The sequence below is a fragment of the Antechinus flavipes genome, chromosome 3 (assembly GCF_016432865.1).
Source record: "Antechinus flavipes isolate AdamAnt ecotype Samford, QLD, Australia chromosome 3, AdamAnt_v2, whole genome shotgun sequence".
NCBI classification, from domain to species: domain Eukaryota; kingdom Metazoa; phylum Chordata; class Mammalia; order Dasyuromorphia; family Dasyuridae; genus Antechinus; species Antechinus flavipes.
The window spans coordinates 619,545,353-619,565,499 of record NC_067400.1 but is presented as its reverse complement, the minus strand read 5'-3'; the positions used below and the strand labels follow the sequence as shown (position 1 = coordinate 619,565,499).

General features: G+C 51.0%; 2 protein-coding genes across 2 annotated transcripts in view; one reads left to right on the top strand and one right to left on the bottom strand.

The window, feature by feature from the left end:
- Nucleotides 1-716: 716 nt before the first annotated feature.
- On the bottom strand, nt 717-10,470 carry HAS1 (hyaluronan synthase 1). Its single transcript, XM_051989573.1, has 5 exons — nt 9,199-10,470; nt 7,845-8,546; nt 6,494-6,719; nt 5,548-5,680; nt 717-2,316 (listed from the first exon to the last, which is right to left on the bottom strand). Exons 1-5 carry the CDS (start codon nt 9,277-9,279, stop codon nt 1,641-1,643), a joined length of 1,818 nt encoding a protein of 605 aa, XP_051845533.1. The 5' UTR covers nt 9,280-10,470; the 3' UTR covers nt 717-1,640.
- Nucleotides 10,471-17,647: 7,177 nt separating this feature from the next.
- The window catches only part of LOC127556426 (N-formyl peptide receptor 2-like), a 9,033-nt gene continuing 6,533 nt past the window's right edge, over nt 17,648-20,147 (top strand). Inside the window, exon 1 of the mRNA XM_051989571.1 lies at nt 17,648-20,147. This exon is cut by the window's right edge and continues 572 nt beyond it. The gene's annotated coding sequence lies outside the window, so the exon portion shown is untranslated.

Sequence of the window (20,147 nt, the reverse complement as noted above, 5' to 3'; positions counted from 1 at the left end):
TGGTTGGGGGAGCGGGAACGATGCTACATTTGGAGTCAGTAGATCTCGGGTCGAATCTCAGTCTTTTATTTGCTGTCTTGGTGATGTGAGACTAGGCTTTCATCTTTTCAGGGCTTCAGATTTCTGGAAAATGGGGCTGGAGTAGATTCCAGGGCGCTCTCCAGCTCTCGAAATCTATTGTCCTCCCTAAATCTTGCCCCTCACTGGCTGATGATCCGGTGAGCCGCAGAACTGTCACCTGACCTGCATTCTTGGAGGGAACTTCCTCACCCGGAACTCCCGAGCCCAGAAAATCCCAGGTCCAGAAGTCACTTGCCAAATGGGGAAGGAAACGAATCAAGAGGACAAGTGGCACACCACTGGAGGGGGTTGAAACCGTGGCCTCTTGCACAGAGGGACATAGAGACTTAACAGGCCCCAAAGTTGGCCTGCTTGGGGGGAGAGGAGGACAAGAGAGGGGATAACCGCCAACTCCCGCGGGTTAGATAACCGATTGTTGGCTCCATACCCGGCATCTCTTCCAATGATGGAGCCGATAACTCGATAGATTCTCCGGAGGAATTCAGGGAGACGAGAGAAATCCCCGAGGTGTCCATCCCTCAGCCTCGCTCCCCCTCCTCAGGCATCCAGACTCCCCCCACTTCCTCAGAGACCCAGGAATTCGAATGCCCCAGTCCCAGGCCAGTCGATCAATCAAACCACCTCAGACCAGGTCGGAAAATAAATAAAACTCTTTATTGCTCTTTGAGTGGATGAGAATTAAATAAGTTCAGAGTCAGAGGCCACCGTGGTCTCTTCACCCCCTATGGACAGAAGACACCCCTTCCGCCCAATAAATACCCCCTTTCCCTCAAGACACGGGCGTCCCCAAGCTAGCCCAGCGCCGCGAATGAAACTCGGTTAGCTGCAAGGCTTGCTGGGAATTGTAGTGTTTGTTTCCAGACACAGAGAACACGAAGGGCTCAAAGAGGGACCCTGGAAGCCCCTTCCATCTCTGACACATCCCAAGGGGCCAGAGGTCTAGGAAAAGAATTTAAATACGCGTCACAGCTGGAAAGAACCCTAGGAGAGTGTCCAGTCTAACCCTTACCCTTACCCTCCGCTTTACAGCTAACACCTAAAATCAAAAAAGGAAATCTCAAGCGCCAGTCCCTGAGCGGTACCACCCCATGCCCAAAGTTTTTCTAGAAGAGAAAGCTGGGGCCAAGGAAGGCAAGTGACCTCCGCATATTTAGTCAGGCGGTTGGGCTGACTGACCCCGGAGTCCCCGCACCCAGCTGCCTAGTGGAGGAAAGGAGATTCAAAGGATCATAGCCTTGGTGCCCGAAGAGCCTTCGGAGATCTAGTCCGAGCCCGTGCCCTCCCATGTGAACAGCTGAGTCTGTCCTCCTTTAGATCAGGAATCAGAAGCCGGGAGACTGGGGATGATTTGTCCAAATAGGAAGAAGCAGGTCGGGTCACCGGATCTTAGTGTTGGAAGGAACCGTGGAGATCCCCTCCTTGGTCCAACGTGCTCATTTTATAAAAGAAAACTGAGGCCCATGAGGTAAAACGACTTGTCCCAAATCCCCTTGGGACCGGACCTAGGTCCTCGGAGTTCCAATCTCGCGGCCCCGGGGGACTGCCTCTCTGAGGGGCTGTCACACGGACACCCGGTAGCCCCCAGCCCTGGGCCGGCAGAGCCTGCGGACTCCCCCCCAGTAGAGAGCCATCATGAGTGCCCAGTAAGCCACGTAAGCGGCGGCTCCGACGGCCAGGTAGCGCGCCTCGGTCCTGCGCGCCTCGCTGCTCCAGTCGGCTCGGGCCTCGTGGATCACGCTGCGCAGCAGGCCGCCGAGCAGCAGCGCGGCCCAGATGGCCAGCGGCAGGGCGGGCGCGTAGTTGGCGGCCAGGCGCCGGCGGCCCGAGGTGCCCCAGCCGCTCTGGTTCATGGTGAGCAGCGCCAGGAACTTGGCGGGCAGGAGGCCGCCCATGTAGAGGGGCGCGTAGAGCGAGAGGAGCAGCATCCGCGGGGAGCCCCGCAGCCAGGCCGCGAAGGCCGCCTTGGCCGCCGCCACGCCCTGCACGCACAGCAGCACCCAGAGCAGCGCCCACGGGGAGCCGGCGTAGAAGAGCCGCAGCACCGTGGCCGCCACGAAGAAGGGGAAGAGGCCGGACACCACGGCCTCGTAGGTCATCCACGCGTGGTGCCGGTGCCACCACAGGGCGTTGTACAGCCACTCGCGGAAGTAGGACTTGGACCAGCGCGTCTGCTGGCTCAGCCAGCGCAGGAAGGACGCCGGCGTCTCCGAGTAGCAGCGGGACAGCGACGTGTACCTGCGGGGACGGAGGAGCGCTCGTCTCCACTGCCCAGCCTGGCACCCGCTCTGCGAGCCCCGGGCTCGCTGTGGAGAGGGAAGCGAGCCCCTGCGGAGGAGCCTGCGGCCAGCGCAGTCGGGACCGAGGGAGGGCTAAGCCCCGAGACGGTAAGTGACTTTCGGGGTCGTACAGCCCCCGGAACTTGAACCCAGGTCCTCCTGGCCTAAGCTTAGCCTGAGTTCCAAGCTACCTGTGACGCGGTGTCTGGTCCCCCTGGCTAAGTCCCTTATCCTCTCAGCGCTCTAGGCTTCTCTAACACTATAAGTTGCCCAAGGATGCCCGCCTACTTTTCTCACCTGGAAGTTCCTATACTAATGAAACCACAAGTCCGGATCCCAGGCCCGGCCCAACTGGATCCGTAGAGCAGAAATCACTTTCTTTTATAAATTTTTGACAGGTAATATCAAGACTTAAAGACTGGCCAGGGCATGCAGGACATCCCGTACAGGGCCTGGGTGGAAGAGGGATTGCCTACAGATGCTGAAGTCCTGCAGGATGGGTGACCTGGAGCATCAGGACCCAGAACGTGACAGTCAGCTGAATGGTGACATGGAGCATCGGAACATAGGAGAGTCAGCCGGATGGAAAATCCCCGGGGCTAGTCCATCAATCTCTACCTGCTACAGCCATTGCCCAGGGACACGAAGCTGGGACTAAAATTGACCAGGAGGAGGCCTGCGGGCCTGTTGCCCTTGAGATTAAGTAGTGAATCCCGATGATCTCTGGGACTTCTCCTTAAAACAAGGTCCTAATTTATTGAAGCTCAGATTTTTCACATGATGGCCTGTGGTTTCCAGACATAGAATATCTCAGCCTTCTGAGAGTCTCAGAAAGGGGAAGGCTCCGGAGGAAGTATGTCACAGTACGTTATCCACCCCAAAATAGACAAAGTATCACGAAAGATAAAAAGATTCAACTGAGCTTACTCATGAATAAAAGAACACAGGCCAGTCAAATAAGGAGATGAGGGGAAAACCTCCCTAAACCAGCAGCATCCAGGCAAAGTGGAGAAATCTCGAGGAAGACCCGCTACACGTGGGCTGGAACTCCTTGAAGATGTTTATGAGTCCCATAAAATGAGAAGTGAGAAATGAGCTAGGATTTGTGTCACTGACATATCTAAGCAGCTAGAGAGTGCAGTGGGATAGACTGCCAGACTTGGGGTTACTAGCTATGGGATTCTTGGACAACCTCCGTTTCTTGATCTGTAAAATGGGGGTGATAATAGCACCCCCATCCCAAGGTGGTTATGAGGGTCAGATGAGTTAATATTTGTACAAAGTGCTTTGCAAACCTAAAAACAGTTTACAAATGTTATTATTGTTATTATCTGAACATCAAAGCAAGCCCGGGGAACGCTACGGACTAAATTTACTTTGCTTTTAGGAGAGCATTTAATAAAAATCTTTCTCATTAAGGAAAGGCTGGAGAGAGATGGGCCAGTTGAAAATATGATTAAATGAGTTAAAAACTTGGTGGAACGGTATGACCCAAGATTAAAGATTTAATATCCGTCTAGAGAGGGTCCCTCCTGGAGGGCTCCAGGGATCTGGAGTTAGATTAGAAAACCATACAAACCATTATTTGGTTTTACATTTTTCTCGATGTTTTGGATAATAAAGGATCATCATAATCACCATAATAATATCCACCATTTCTATAGCACTTGAAAGTTTGCAAAGCACTATACAAATTTTATTTTATCTTGAAAATGACCCTCGGAGAGAGATGCTCTCATTATCTTCCCTTTAAAGATGAGAAAATGGTGGCAATCAAGATGACGTGATTGGCAGTCACCAAGCTCAGAAGTTTCCGAGCCCGAATGTACAGCATCGTTTTCGAATTTACAAAGCTGGGAGAAATAACTAGCTTGTTAGATGGCAGAGTCAGATTTGAACTCCTTAGAGATTAGAATAATGGGTCACATTTAATAAGACAGAATTTAGTAGGGATACGTGTCAAGTTTTAGACTTGAGGGTTCAATTCTATATTTTTGTCTGCCTGCATTTTGGATTTCCTTCACAGACTAATTGTACACTATTTTAGAGTCCGATTCTTTTTGTGCAGCAAAATAACAGTTTGGTCATGTATACTTATTGTGTGTCTAATTTATATTTTAATATATTTAATATCTACTGGACATCCTGCCATCTAGGGGAGGGGGTGGGGGGAAGGAGGGGAAAAATTGGAACAAAAGGTTTGGCGATTGTCAATGTTGTAAAATTACCCATACATATAACTTGTAAATAAAAAGCTATGAAATTTAAAAAAAAAAGAATTGAGGGTTCAAAAATTCACCCTCCCAAGTACAAGATGACGCTGATGTAGACCATATTATTATATGGTCATCCCAAAAGATTTGAGTTTTTTAAGGAGCTGCAAACATAGTGTGAGTCATCTCTGTGCTAGAGTCCCAAAGAAAACTAATGGGATCTCAGAAAGGATGAGATCTAAGAAAGGCAGAATGAGAAGGACTGGGGGATGGGGTCTTGCCCTCAATCAGACCCCATCTGAAGGATTGTGCTTGGGGCTTCGTTTTTAGGAAGAACGTTGACAATATCCAGGGAGAAGAATGTCCAAGGAAGAAGGATCGGGACAGTAAAAGGTCTTGAGATCATGACATAAAGAAACTGGGGATGTTTAATCTGAAGAACTGGGACAAGAAGGACTGGGAAGATCTAAAAATTGGAATAGAAATCAGACTATTGTGCTTGGCTCCAAGGGACAGAGGGACAGACAGAAAATAAAGAGATTTGAATACTATTTAACCTCTCAGTACATCAGTTACCTCATCTGCAAAATGGGGTTGATGTGATTTGCTCTCCCTACTTCACAAGAGTGTGTCTAAGACTTTCATAACCCTTAAATCTCTCTTGAGATATGAGCTTTCTGGGTTATTATTATATCACTTTGCATAACCCACCTTGACATCGTCTACTTCATCAGCCCATGTGACCCACTCTGTTCCCATGTGGTAAAGCACATCCTGCCTCGTGAACACTGGGTTCCATTACCCATTTGTCCTTTTCCACAGCCTAGCTAAATTAGTGATAAACTTTTAATAGAATTCATTCATTCCCCTACCTGGCCACTTACTATGGCCCGTTTCCCTCAGCAGCATTTAATGTATCCCATGATTCCCCCGCCCCTCTTCCCTAACCCTAGTATGCTCCCCAGCTTTCGCCTTACTTGGTAGCGTAGCCCATGCTGAGCATTCGGTTGGTGAGATGGCGGTCATCCCCAAAAGTGCAGTGGGTGCCCAGGAACTTCTGGTTGTACCAGGCCTCCAGGAACTGCTGCAGCAAGTCGTTCCTATACAGACCTGCCAGATGCCGAGAGAGCTCCGTAAGCACGCGGTAAGCCCATTACCGACCCAGGCCCCAATTCCCTATCTCTCCCCTATCACCACTATCCCACCTCCATTCTCATCTCTGTCCCAGTCCCCAGACCCAACGCCGTGCCATCCCCAGAGATGACCTTGACTGTCTCAATCATCCCCATCCTCATCTTCATCTCTGTCTTTATCCTCATTTCTCTCCCCCTTCTGCTCCCACAACCATCATTCCAATTCCGATTCCCTTCTCCATCCCCATGGCCAAGATCCTCTCTAGCTCTTTCAAAAGCATTATTGTCCTCCCTCGCTTCATCTCTATCAATATCTCTCTTCTCCTTATTCCCAGTTTTATCCAGTCCTCTATTCTGATTCCCTTCTCTGCTCCCATGGCCAAGATCATCTCTAGCCCTTTAAAACTTTATTGCCCTCCCTAGCCATCTCTATCAGTATCTCTTTCCTTATTATTCCCAGTTTTATCAGGTCCTCTTAGCCATCCCCCATCCCATCCCCATTTCCATCCTGTCCTTATGCTCTTGCTCTTCCTAACTTTACCCTCACCTCGCCTCTCACTCTCCAGTCTCCACTCCAGCCCCATACCCCTCCCTCCATCCCCAAGCTTAACCCCTGACCCTCTCCTCATCATTCCTGCCCCATTAGCCTCCCTCTCCCCCTCCCCCTGCTGTCCTTCATACCTACGCTCATCCCTGACCCCATCCCACCACCCTCTCTACCCCAACATGGCCCGTCTCTTTGCCCCTTTCTCTCCAGCCTCCAGGGCCCAAGGACCCCGACCGGACTCACCGAGAGGCCCGCTGACACAAGACACGCATCGGAAGTAGCTCTGGCAGGCTCGCTCCACGTTGAAGGCCACCCAGTACCTGAGGCTGCTCAGGAAGCTGACCCAGGAGTCCAGAGGATTGAGGATCCGGACATCCCCGCCCACGGCCCCGACGGTCCCGTCTTCGTCCAGCACTCGGGACAACTCCAGCAGGGCTCTGGGATCCAGCCGGGTGTCTGAGTCACACACCTAGGGCCGAGTCACAGGGTGAGGCTGGAGCAGTGGGAGGCTAGGAGGGCCAGGGAAGGCGGCCTCCGGCACATGAAAGTATTAAGGGTGCTGGGAATCTGGAGGTTCAGGGGGGCTCAGGAATCAGAGGGGCTCAAAGGAGGATTCAGAAGATTCGGTATTGGAAGCCCAAATGGGTCACAGCAGAGTTAGGGGGCCGATTGGGAGGGCTAGCCTCGGAGTCTCCAGCAGTCCCTGACCTACATGTAGTCCACATAAAAGTATTAAGGATGCCGGGAATCTGGGGGTTCAGGGGGTTGGGAATCAGAGGGGTTCAAAGGATGATTCCAAAGGTTTGGTATTAGGGACCCAAAAGGGTCAGTGTCAGCAGAGTTAAGGGGCCGATTGGGGGGGGGGTCTAGCCTTGGAGTCTCCAGCAGTCCCTGACCCACATGTAATCCACATAAAAGTATTAAGGGTGCCGAGAATCTGGGGGTTCAGGGGGGTTGGGAATCTGAGGGATTACAAAGAAGTGTTCAGAAAATTCAGTATTAGGGGCCCAAATGGGTCACAGCAGAGTTAGGGGGCAGATTAGGGGGGCTAGCCTCAGAGTCTCCAGCAGCCCCTGACCCACATGTAGTCCACATAAAAGTATTAAGAGTGGCCGGGAATCTGGGGGTTCGGGGGGCTCAGGAATCAGAGGGGCTCAAAGGAGGATTCAGAAGGTTCAGTATTAGGGACCCAAAGGGGTCAGTGTCAACAGAGTTAGGGGGCCGATTGGGGGGGCTAGCCTCGGAGTCTCTAGCAGTCCCTGACCCACATGTAGTCCACATAAAAGTATTAAGGGTGCCAGGAATCTGGGACTCAGGGGGCTCAGGGGGGCTCAGGAATCAGAGGGACTCAAAAGAGGAAAGCAGCAGAGTTAGGGGGCCTATTGGGAGGGCTAGCCTTGGAGTCTCCAGCAGCCCCTGACCCACATGTAGTCCACATAAAAGTATTAAGGGTGCCAGGAATATGGGGGTTCGGGGGGAATCAGAGGGACTCAAAGCAGGATTCTGAAGGTTCAGTATTAGGGCTCCAAAGGGATCACAGCAGAGTTAGGGGGCCGATTGGGGGCTAGCCTCGGAGTTCCCAGCAGACCCTTACCTGCACGTAGTCCACAGATTCCCCGAGGGCCTTGAAGGCCGTGTACATGACCTCTCGCTTGCCGCCCCAGCGCTGAGCCACGCACACGCACCGATGGCTCCGGACCAGGGCCTCCACGGTCAGCCGGCCGGGGTCCTCAGCCTCCACCTCCACGTAGCCGCCGGCCTCCACCTCGCCGGCCTTGCCGCCGTCCCCCGCCACCTGGGGGGCCCACGGCTGGTGGTAATTGCCCTCCCACACGTAGGTGGCGGGACCCTCGGCCTCGAAGACTTCCCGGAACATCTCCACCATGTACATGTCCTCCTCGCGGTTGCCGTCCACGACCAGGACCACCCGCAGGCGCTCCCTGGGGTACTGCAGGGCCCGGGCAGACAGCAGGCACTGCCGCAGGTAGTCGGGGTCCTCCTGGTAGGCGGAGATGGTCAGCGCCACCCTGCGCGAGCACGCGGGCTTGCCCCGGGCCGCCCGGCCGGCCACGCGCCGGTGCTCCAAGTAGGCGAAGAGGCTCTGGGCGACCAGGTGGGCCGAGAGGAAGGCCCCGTAGAGGCCGAAGGCCAGGAGGCCGTAGTGGTCGGAGGCCAAGGGGACCCCCACGGCGTAGGCCCAGGTCATGCCCCCCAGGATCAGCAGGGCAAAGGCCACGGTCAGGAGCCGCCGGAGGGGGCCAGAGCACGCCCGGCGGGGGCCGGGTTTGGGGGTGTCCTGCCACAGAGGGGGAGAGGAAAAATTAAATCGGCTCTCAGGGACCACCCGGCCCTCCCCACCCCCAAATCCATAAGGGGACCGGAGGCCCAACCAGGAGGGGAAAGGGACCGGAGGGGCTGAGAAGAGGCAGGGCAGGGCCCTGGCCCCTTCCTCCCGCTCGGTCATCCCTTGCCCAGCCCAGAGAAAGTGGGCACAGAAGAGGGAGAAAAAGGGGTGCACTGGTTGTGATCTTCCCCGGGGTCCGGAGGCAGGAGCCTGGTTCTGGGCATGGGCCAGCTCAGCCACCCTCAGCCCAGGATCAACCTTGTCCCACTTCCAGACCTCCTCAACCCACGGGGCCCTCCAGCCCCCCACGCTGGAAATGATGTCCCCGGACAGAGAGGGAAACCGAGGCAGTGCCCCCTCCCCATCTTATGCTGAGAGACACATACACACACACTCACACTAATACACACAAATACACACACATTAACACACACACACACACTCACACACAACTGACCGGGATCTCCAAGCACTCTTGATCCAATTCAAATGAACCAGGGTCACAACCCCCCAAAGTCCGCGCTCACGCCCGCCGTGGGACCCACACAGACCCCCTCGCACACAGGGTGTGATAGCCCAGCCGCACGGACACTCACAAACCCACCTGCCCCATGTTCTTCGGGCTCCTTCCTCCCTGCCCTGAGTCCATCTCTCTCTCCTTTGCCTGGTTTGTTGGGGGGGGCATTTGTAGTTGGGGGCTGACGTCAGTACTGGGCTGGGCCCCCTAGGTCTGAGGTCATGGCAGGAGCGACGGCCCCACCCGATTCCCGCTATTAGGCCCCCACCCGAACCCCCTTCCCAGCCTCCACTTCTACTCCCCGTCTCCAGCACCCCATTCTCGCTGCTGAGATGGCTGCGTTATCTGCCTGTCTCTGGGGAGGGGAGGGGGGATTGGGAAAAGGAATTCCCCGTCACTTCCTAACCTTCTTCTCCCTGGTCAGTTATTCCTCCCCTTCTCTCCCTATATCCCATCTCTCCCTATGTCCCCACAGCTTCCTCTGTCGTTACATCTCCCCTTCCCCCCAATATTTGCCATCTCTCCCTCCCTCCCCAAGTTTGCCATCTCTCTCTATGTCCCCACATCTTTCTATCTCTCCCTCTCTCCCCAAATTTCCCATCTCTCCCTATGTTCCCACACCTTCCTCTGTCGTTACATCTCCCGTTCCCCCCAATATTTGCCATCTCTCCCTCCCTCCCCAAGTTTCCCATCTCTCCCTATGTCCCCACATCTTTCTATCTCTCCCTATCTCCCCAAATTTCCCATCTCTCCCTGTGTCCCCACACCTTCCTCTGTTGCTCTATCTCCCCTTCTCCCCAATATTTGCCATCTCTCTCTCCCCACATTTGCCATCTCTCCTCTCCCCACATCTTCCTATCTCCCCCTCCCTCCCCAAATTTCCCATCTCTCCCTGTGTCCCCATACCTTCCTCTGTCTTTACATCTCCCCTTCCCCCCAATATTTGCCATCTCTCCCTCTCTCCCCACATTTGCCATCTCCCTCTATGTCCCCACATCTTCCTCTCTCTCCCTCCTCCCATATTTGCCATCTCTTCTTGTCTTTCAACGTCTTTTTCCAGCTCCCCATCTCCCTGTCTCCTCACATGTTTTGTATCAGTCCCTGTCTCTTCACAACTCCCCCAATTCTTCCTGTTTTTTTTTTCTAAACAGCTTTTCTATTTCCCTCCACCTCCCCAGATTTCTCTCTGGCTCTCTTCATCTCTTCATCTCTCTCTATTCTCAATCCTGTCTCTCTCCACTTCTTTCCCTCTCTCTCATCTCCTCCCCAACTCTCCTCATCTCCTTCATTTCTTTTCATCTCTCCTACCAATACTCCCCCCAAATCCCTTCCGATTCTCCCTCTCCCCTTTCCCTTTTACTCCTTTCTCCAGGCAAGCCCCCTCCCTTTTTATAGATTACTGAAGTCCAGAATGATCTGAGATTGGCAATGAATGTTTTTCAGCATATATTTGGAGCATTTAAGATGTGCAAAATATGGTGCTAAGAGGAAGAGAAAGAGGAAATAAGAACATTGTTCAGGGTGGCTGTGACCAAGGAAGAAAATAAATAACAGGGAGAAGGCAGAACCACTCAAACCTTTCCATCCTACTGCTTTCCTGACCAAGCCAAATCATCTTCAGATGGATAAGGACGAAAACAATGGCCACCAAGGAATGGAAATGTAAGCTAGGGAAGGAGATGCTAAGATAGCAAGGATCTCAATGAGTTCAGGTCACCATCTTAAACAAACCAAATATCCTGGTACAGGAAGAGCCACTGTCTCTGATTCCCAAAGGGTTTTTGATGAAGGAGCCTGGAGAATGGGGGACTGCCACAGTATCAGACAAGAGCAAAGGGTTTCCTGATTTTCGGGAGCCAAACTATCCTCGAAGGAATGGTGAACAAATTGTAGTGGATTCAGTAAGGATTCACGGAGAGCTTTCTATCGGGCCAGGCACTCTAACCCCGGGGTAGAAAAGGAAACGTCCAGTGCTCTGAAGGAATTTCTCCTGGACTGAACACTTGGAAGGGGAAGCTATGAGGAAGAGGAGTCATCATGAGTTCATCAAGAACAAGTCATATGAAAGTAACTACACTTCCTTCTCTTTTTTTGGCCTTGCTGATAGACCAGAAAAATAAGAGTATTTCATTTGGGCCTCTGACATAGTCTCTCATGTCTTTTGGCAGACCCGATGACCAGATACTGGCTAATAGCTTTCAATTTATTCAAGACTAGCTGAATGACCAGAACCCCGTAGTAGACGTAGCCAAGGGCCACTGGGATCTGTCTTTAGCCCTGTGCTATTCAAGATCTTGGTTAGTGATATGGATGAAGGTCCAGGTGGTGTGCTTACTAATTTGCAGCTGACCCAAAGCTGGGAAGGATAGCTAAGGGGGTGGATAACCAGCCAGGAAATCTAAAGATGTTAGCAGACCTGAATGCTGTAGGAGAGGAACAAATGGGCTCCCAAAACATGATGGTCTGAGTACAAGATGGCAGAGGTATGGCTAAATAAATGTGCAGAGAAAGGGCCTGGGAATACAAGGGAAACGCAAGCTTAGTGGGAGCCAGCAGTGTGACAGGGCAGACACAAGGTCCACGTAACCCTTAGCATACGTTAGGAAGAAGAAAACACCCGGGACCACAGGGGTGAGGTTAGTCCCATTGTGTGTGCCCAGGGCAGTTACAGGACTCATTCTACTCGGAGGGCAGGGATGGAGAGAGGGGGGAGGGAAGGACAGAGGAATAAATAATGTGAATGTTGGACTTGGAGAAAAGGGAGACAAGCCTCTGACTAATCCTTTAAGTACCTGAAAGGTTGTATTGAGGGAGAGACAGAGAGAGACAAAAAGACACAGAGAAAGGGACAGAGACACACAGAAAGAGACAAAAAGACAGTGAGAGAGACAAAAAGATAGAGAAAAAGAGAAAAAGACAAGCAGAAAAACCGAGACAGAGAAACAGAGACAAAAAGACAGTGAGAGATACAAAAAGGTAGAAAGAAAGAGAGAGAAAGAGACAAGCAGAGAGACAGAAACACAGACAAAAAGACAGTGAGAAGAGACAAAAAGAGAGAGACACACACAGAGACAAAAAGACACAGAAAGAGACAGAGACACGGAGAAAGACAAAAAGACAGTGAGAGAGACAAAAAGATAGAAAGGGACAAAGAGAGGGGAGAGAGAGAGAGAGAGAGAGACAGACAGACAGACAGAGACAGAGACAGAGAGAGACAAAAAGACAAAAAAAAGGGAGAGGGAAAGAGAATCAGAGAGGCAAAGAGAGAGACAGAGATAGACAAAAAGACACAGAGACAAAGACAGAGGTAATCAAACAGATGAGAGACAGTGACAAAGGGACACAGGGGAAGAGACAGAGAGACAGTCAAAAAGATGAGAAATGGTGACAAAAAGAAACAAAGGAACAGAGACAGAGACAGAGGTAATCAAAAACATGAGAGACAGTGACAAATGAACACGGAAAGGGACAGAGAGGCAGATTAGTTAAAAAGAGAAATGGTGACAAAAAGAGACAGAGACATGGAGAAAGACAAAAAGACAGAAAGGGACAAAGAGAGGGGAGAGAGAGAAAGAGAGAGACAGACAGACAGAGACAGAGACAGAGACAAAAAGACAAAAAAAGGGAGAGGAAAGAGAATCAGAGAGGCAGAGAGAGAGACAGAGATAGGCAAAAAGACACAGAGACAAAGACAGAGGTGATCAAAAAGATGAGAGACGGTGACAAAGGGACACAGGGGAAGAGACAGAGAGACAGTCAAAAAGATGAGAAATGGTGACAAAAAGAAACAAAGGAACAGAGACAGAGACAGAGGTAATCAAAAACATGAGAGACAGTGACAAATGAACACGGAAAGGGACAGAGAGGCAGATTAGTTAAAAAGAGAAATGGTGACAAAAAGAGACAGAGACATGGAGAAAGACAAAAAGACAGTGAGAGAGACAAAAAGATAGAAAGGGACAAAGAGAGGGGAGAGAGAGAGAAAGAGAGAGAGAGACAGACAGACAGGCAGACAGAGACAGAGACAGACAAAAAGACAAAAAAAGGGAGAGGGAAAGAGAATCAGAGAGGCAAAGAGAGAGACAGAGATAGACAAAAAGACACAGAGACAAAGACAGAGGTAATCAAACAGATGAGAGACGGTGACAAAGGGACACAGGGGAAGAGACAGAGAAACAGTCAAAAAGATGAGAAATGGTGACAAAAAGAAACAAAGGAACAGAGACAGAGACAGAGGTAATCAAAAACATGAGAGACAGTGACAAAAAGAGACAGAGAGTGAGAGAAAAATAGAGATGGGGGACAGGAAGAGAAGGGGGATAGAAGAATTCAAAATTGCAGGAGATCCCAGAGATTCTCTTTTTGTTCAGTGCGCCAATAATAGTAATAGTTAACATTTCTGTGGTGCTTACTAAGTGCTGGGTTGTGAGTAAAATGCTGAGCATTTTAGTTATGATCTCATTTGCTCCTCATAACAACACATCTGGGAAATGGTATTATTATCCCGTTATTATTGTTATTATCCCCATTTTATTATATATATTTATAATTATATATTATTATTGTTACCCCCGTTGTATTATTATTATCCCCATTTTGCACTTGAGGAAAATGAGGCAGACAGAGGTGATGTGACTTGCTCTGGACCACACAGCTAGTAAACGTCTGAAGCTGGATTTGGGATCAGGTTTTTCTAACAAGAAAGGAGAATGGGTTGCCTTGTTGTCTTACAAATAGATAGTGAGCTCCCTGTCACTCACTGGAGGTCTTTGAGCAGAGATTTGATGAGCCCTAGTCAGGGATGTTGTAGGAGAAAACTTTTCTCAGGTTTAATTAAACTTAGGTGAAATCTGAATGTCCTCCCAGTTCTTGAGACTCTTTAGTTCTTTCCATCCCCCCTTTTTTTTCTAAGTATCTGAAAGGGAGTATGACTTGGGGCTCAGGGTGATGGGAGGAACTGTTACAGCTGGGGACGGGTCAGACTGAAGCTCCAGTTGGAAGGGGAAGGATCATCCTGGACCACCCCCTGATTTGACAGGCTGTCGGGTTTGAGGGACCTGCTCAAGGTCACACAGTTGGTTCCTAAAACACAATTCTGGCTATAGAGCATTTTCCAATACAACCTGCCTGACCGGGATTTGTGTAGGGCCTGCTTGAAGGGAGGCTGCCCCCAGCTCCTGGGGCAGGGCAGAGCAACTGGCCCAGCTTTGTTCTCCTGGGACTGCAAGTCAGGGTTCTCACTTTGTCTCTTCTCTTTTATCCCCTCTCCTCATTCTCTTCTTTTTTTCTATCTCTTTTGTCTCTATCTCTCTCTGTCTCTGTCTCTGTCTCTCTCTGTCTCTGTTTCTCTCTCTCCCCTCCCACTTTTCTGTATCTGAACTATGTCTGAGCCCCTTAATGTGAATTTTCTGACCCATTTCAGGCGGTGCCGGATCCTGCCTCCAAGGGCTTCCTTTTTCACAAGGGTGGAGGACTCTTGATCTCTTTCCCCGTGGATACAGCGGCCCTGGGCGGCCCCTAAGACCCCCTCCCCTGAAGAACTAGGATCCTCTGTTCCCTCTGATGCTCAGGAAAGGCTGAGAACAGGGTTCGAGACTGTTTGGGGGCAAGGAACAGGAATTGGAACTCCTGTCCCTGGGTCTGGAGGGGAAATTGTTCTAAGCCTCAGGTAGCGAGGGGGAAGGCGCCTGCTGCCCAAGCTCTCCCCTTCCACCCGCCCCCAAGTCTCCATGCCCTGTGACCGCTTGCCTTCGGGACCTGTGCCCAGCCATGGCTCCATGGTCAAAAGGATGCGTCTCTGCAAAGCCTTCTGGGCCAGAAGAGGGGAAATCTGGGTCGTTCCCAGGAGCCAGGAGGGAATACTGGCAGCTACCAAAAGAGACCGAGTCCAAGGTTGCAGGTTTGTCAGGGAAGGAAGAAGGATCCCAAAGATACTGCTAAGGGAGCTAACCACTAGCCCAGCTCTCCGGAGAGAGCCTCTGGGTGTCGGGGTCCTCGGGTGCTTTTAAATGTCTCTGCGTCTCTGAGCCTTTGTGTGTGTCTCTCTGAATCTCTCTCTGAAAATCCCTGTGTCTCTGGGCCGTATTTTTGCGCTTTCCAGTGTTCCGGTCATTTCTGGGTCTCTGGGTCTCTGAGCTTTTTATGTCTCTCTGAGTCTCTCTGTCTCTGAGTCTCTGTTAGTCTCTGGGAGTCCCCGTGTCTCTGGGCCATATTTTTGCGCTTTCGAGTGTTTCGGTCATTTCTGGATCTCTGGGTCTCTGAGCTTTTTATGTCTCTTTGAGTCTCTCTGTCTCTGAGTCTCTGTTAGTCTCTGGGAGTCCCCGTGTCTCTGGGCCATATTTTTGCGCTTTCAAGTGTTTCGGTCATTTCTGGGTCTCTGGGTCTCTGAGCTTTTTATGTCTCTCTGAGTCTCTCTGTCTCTGAGTCTCTTAGTCTCTGGGAGTCCCCGTGTCTCTGGGCCGTATTTTTGCGCTTTCGAGTGTTTCGGTCATTTCTGGGTCTCTGGGTCTCTGAGCTTGTTATGTCTCTCTGAGTCTCTCTGTCTCTGGGTCTCTGTTAGTCTCTAGGAGTCCCCGTGTCTCTGGGCCGTATTTTTGCACTTTCGTGTGTTTCGGTCATTTCTGGGTCTCTGAGCCTCCCGTTTCGGGATCTCCGGGCCGAGTCTCGGGGTCTGGGCGCCTCTGGGTCTCCGAGCGTTTGTGTTTGCGCAAGCTTCCCGTGCCCCGGACTCTCTTCTGATCTCGGGCACCCGGGAGTCTCTCCGGCAGGACGCGCCGAGGGAAGCCGGCGGCCCTTGTGAGTGCAGAAGTCAGTCCCAGCGCGGCCCCCCGAGGTGCGGTTATTAAGGGCTCCTATAAATCAGCCTCCGGGCCCGGCCAGGAGCTGTCTGGGGGTATGTGAGTTCTGTGCGTCTGAGTCACTCTGGGCCTCGGGAGCCTCCAGGAATCGCTCCGGATCGAGAGGGGGGGCTGAGGGTGCGGGGCTCAGACATGAGCTCAGGGGCAGTTCAGACTCCTTTGGGAGCTCCTGACAAGACCCAGCCCAGACTGGAAACTGAGTCACTCGAGAGGGAAATGACTGAAGTCAAGGGCTAGTGAAGGCACTCAGGTGCCTGACTCCCCTTGTCTCCCCAGTCCATGACCCAGAGAACAGAGGCTCCGAATGACTGTCTCTCTCTCTCTGTGTGTCTTTCTGTCTCTCTCTGTTTCGCTATCTTTCCCTTTTCTCTTTCTCCTTCTCTGTCTCTGTGTCTGGGTCTCTCTCTCTCTCTCTCTCTCTCTTCTCTCTCTCTCTCTCTCTCTCTCTCTCTCTCTGTCTCTGTCTCTGTCTCTCTCTCTCTGTCTCTGTCTCTCTCTGTGTGTCTCTCTGTCTCTGTCTCTCTCTCTCTGTTTCTCTCTCTCTCTCTCTGTCTCTCTATCTCTCTCACCCTCCCCGAAGCCTCCAACAAGCCCTTCTTCCCTGTTTGCGGCCTCGGGCAGATGCTCCTTTCCCAGCCGGAGGCTGCCGGGCTCACTCTCTCTTGCTCCTTCCCCGCCTCTGCATTTCTCACTTTCTCCCTCCCACTCACTCCCGGGGCGGAGGCTAAACTGGGGCCAGGGCTGGGGCCGGAGCGTGTCAGGCTGTGTCAGGCCGGCGGAAGTTGACCCTGGAGCCAGGACCAGGCGTCCAGTCACCCACTCAGCCTGGCCCGGGGCTGGCAGGGGAGGAGGAGAAGAAGGGAAAGTCTGTGAATCAGGAGGGGGAAGGGAGGCCGAGCAGCTGTATAAAACCAGATGTTTCTAAAACTGGAGCTCGAGACAGGCCGTCTGCGGAGGCCCGGCGTGGGCCCCTCTGCTTCCCCCGGGTCCCGGCCTCCTGCTCTCCCAGCCCTCATTCCCCTCGGGATTCCGCCCGCTGGGCCCTTTATTCCTGAGCCTCAAAATCTTATAAGACGGGACTGAGGCGGGGATTGGGGGGGGGAGATTCTGAAGCTGGTCAGAGCCATCCCCTCCCCTTTCCTTGGCCCTAGGCGCTCTTGGTGGCTCCTGTGTGTGTCTGTTTCTTCCTCTCCCTCTCTCTCTTTTTCTCTTCTCTTCCACCCATCTGTATCTCCCCTCCCCCTCCTCTCTCCTTTTCTGTCTGTCTCGTCTCTGTTTCTCGTTTTCTTCCCTCTCCTTTCCCTTCATCTCTGTGTCCTCTCTATTCCTTGCTATGTCTATCTTGATGGCTCTCCTCTGTCCTGTGTCTGCCTCTGTCCTGTCTCTATCCTGTATTTGTCTCTCTCTCTCTCTCTCTCTCTCTCTCTCTCTCTCTCTCTCTCTCTGTGTGTGTGTGTGTGTGTGTGTGTCTGTCTGTCTGTCTGTCTGTCTCTGTCTCTCTCTTTCTCTCTCTTTTTTTCTCTCTCTCTCTGTCTCTGTCTCTGTTTCTCTGTCTCTCTCTGTCTCTGTCTCTCTCTGTCGCTCCTCTCTCTGTCTCTCTGTCTCTCTCTGTCGCTCCTCTCTCTGTCTCTCTGTCTCTCTGTCTCTCTCTTTCTCTCTCTTTTTTTCTCTCTCTCTCTGTCTCTGTCTCTGTTTCTCTCTGTCTCTCTCTGTCTCTGTCTCTCTCTGTCGCTCCTCTCTCTGTCTCTCTGTCTGTCTGTCTCTCTCTCATCTCTGTTTCTCTCTTTCTTCCCTCTCCTTTCCCTTCATCTCTGTGTCCTCTCTATCCCTTGCTATGTCTACCTTGATGGCTGTCCTCTGTCCTGTGTCTGCCTCTGTCCCTCTGTGTTTCTCCGCGTCTCTGTTCCTGTGCGTCTCTCTCATTTCTCCAGGAAGGACTGAATGGGTGGGGACAGGCGAGATGCGTCAATGGGAAGGTGTTGGGTACGATGGGGTGAATGTCAACAGGCCAAATGGACAAACTGAGGGACTGATTCACGGGCCAGTAGTAACCACAACCCAACCCTCTTCCTGCTTTTTTTTCTCCTTTCCCCGCAGTCAGGGTTATTATCTCCCCACAGTTTTTCCTGTGTGCTAAGTGGAAAACCCAGATTCTTTGCCCCCTTAGAAAACACACCTACCCACTCCCACAGGACTCAGGCGTCCTGGACTCCCAGCCTTGCCTCTCGGGGATTCAGATGTCCTGGTACCCACCCACCCCCACCCAGGTCCTGCTCCACCATCAGAATAAAGTGAAGATGGGCACAGGCTCAGACCTTGGGGATGTGCAGGGCCCCGTCACCGTGGGTATACGTCTCCATTCTTCTCTACTTCTTGTAATTCTCTCTTCTTTCTTTCTCTGTTTCTCTGTCTCCATATTCCCCACTCACAGTTTTTGTCTCCATATTCCCCATTCTCTGTTTCTCTGTCTCCATATTTCCCACTCTCAGTTTTTGTCTCCATATTTCCCTGTCTCTGTTTTTCTGTCTCCATATTCCCCACTCTGTTTCTCTGTCTCCATATTCCTCTCTCTCAGTTTTTGTCTCCACATTCCCCACTCTCTGCTTCTCTATCTCCATATTCTCCACTCTCAGTTTTTGTGTCCATATTTCCCTGTCTCTGTTTCTCTGTCTCCATATTTCCCACTCTCAGTTTTTGTCTCCATATTTCCCTGTCTCTGTTTCTCTGTCTCCATATTCCCCCCTCTCAGTTTTTGTCTCCACATTTCCCACTCTCTGTTTCTCTATCTCCATATTTCCCACTCTCAGTTTTTGTCTCCATATTGCCCAGTCTCTGTTTCTCTGTCTCCACATTTCCCACTCTCAGTTTTTGTCTCCATATTTCCCTGTCTCTGTTTCTCTGTCTCCATATTTCCCACTCTCAGTTTTTGTCTCCATATTTCCCTGTCTGTTTTTCTGTCTCCATATTCCCCACTCTCTGTTTCTCTGTCTCCATATTCCCCTCTCTAACTTTTTGTCTCAACATTCCCCACTCTCTGTTTCTCTATCTCCATATTCTCCACTCTCAGTTTTTGTCTCCATATTTCCCTGTCTCTGTTTCTCTGTCTCCATATTTCCCACTCACAGTTTTTGTCTCCATATTCCCCACTCTCTGTTTCTCTGTCTCCATATTTCCCACTCTCAGTTTTTGTCTCCATATTTCCCTGTCTCTGTTTTTCTGTCTCCATATTCCCCACTCTCTGTTTCTCTGTCTCCATATTCCCCTCTCTAACTTTTTGTCTCCACATTCCCCACTCTCTGCTTCTCTATCTCCATATTCTCCACTCTCTGTTTTTGTCTCCATATTTCCCTGTCTCTGTTTTTCTATCTCCATATTTCCCACTCTCAGTTTTTGTCTCCATATTTCCCTGTCTCTGTTTCTCTGTCTCCATATTCCCCCCTCTCAGTTTTTGTCTCCACATTTCCCACTCTCTGTTTCTCTATCTCCATATTTCCCACTCTCAGTTTTTGTCTCCATATTGCCCAGTCTCTGTTTCTCTGTCTCCACATTTCCCACTCTCAGTTTTTGTCTCCATATTTCCCTGTCTCTGTTTCTCTGTCTCCATATTCCCCACTCTCAGTTTTTGTCTCCATATTTCCCTGTCTGTTTTTCTGTCTCCATATTCCCCACTCTCTGTTTCTCTGTCTCCATATTCCTCTCTCTCAGTTTTTGTCTCCACATTCCCCACTCTCTGTTTCTCTTTCTCCATATTCTCCACTCTCAGTTTTTGTCTCCATATTTCCCTGTCTCTGTTTCTCTGTCTCCATATTTCCCACTCTCAGTTTTTGTCTCCATATTTCCCTGTCTCTGTTTTTCTGTCTCCATATTTCCCTGTCTCTGTTTCTCTGTCTCCATATTTCCCACTCTCAGTTTTTGTCTCCATATTTCCCTGTCTCTGTTTTTCTGTCTCCATATTCCCCACTCTCTGTTTCTCTGTCTCCATATTCCCCTCTCTAACTTTTTGTCTCCACATTCCCCACTCTCTGTTTCTCTATCTCCATATTCTCCACTCTCAGTTTTTATCTCCATATTTCCCTGTCTCTGTTTCTCTATCTCCATATTTCCCACTCTCAGTTTTTGTCTCCATATTGCCCAGTCTCTGTTTCTCTGTCTCCACATTTCCCACTCTCAGTTTTTCTG

Bases quoted from the DNA above. Each gene is read 5' to 3' on its own strand.
- HAS1 (XM_051989573.1), bottom strand. From the start codon at position 9,279: ATGCCCCCCCCAACAAACCAGGCAAAGGAGAGAGAGATGGACTCAGGG. The intron at 6,720-7,844 runs GTAAGGGTCTGC...ACTCGGCCCTAG, and splicing joins AATCTGTGGACTACGTGCAG to GTGTGTGACTCAGACACCCG. The intron at 2,317-5,547 runs GTAAGGCGAAAG...CCGTCCCCGCAG, and splicing joins AGCATGGGCTACGCTACCAA to GTACACGTCGCTGTCCCGCT.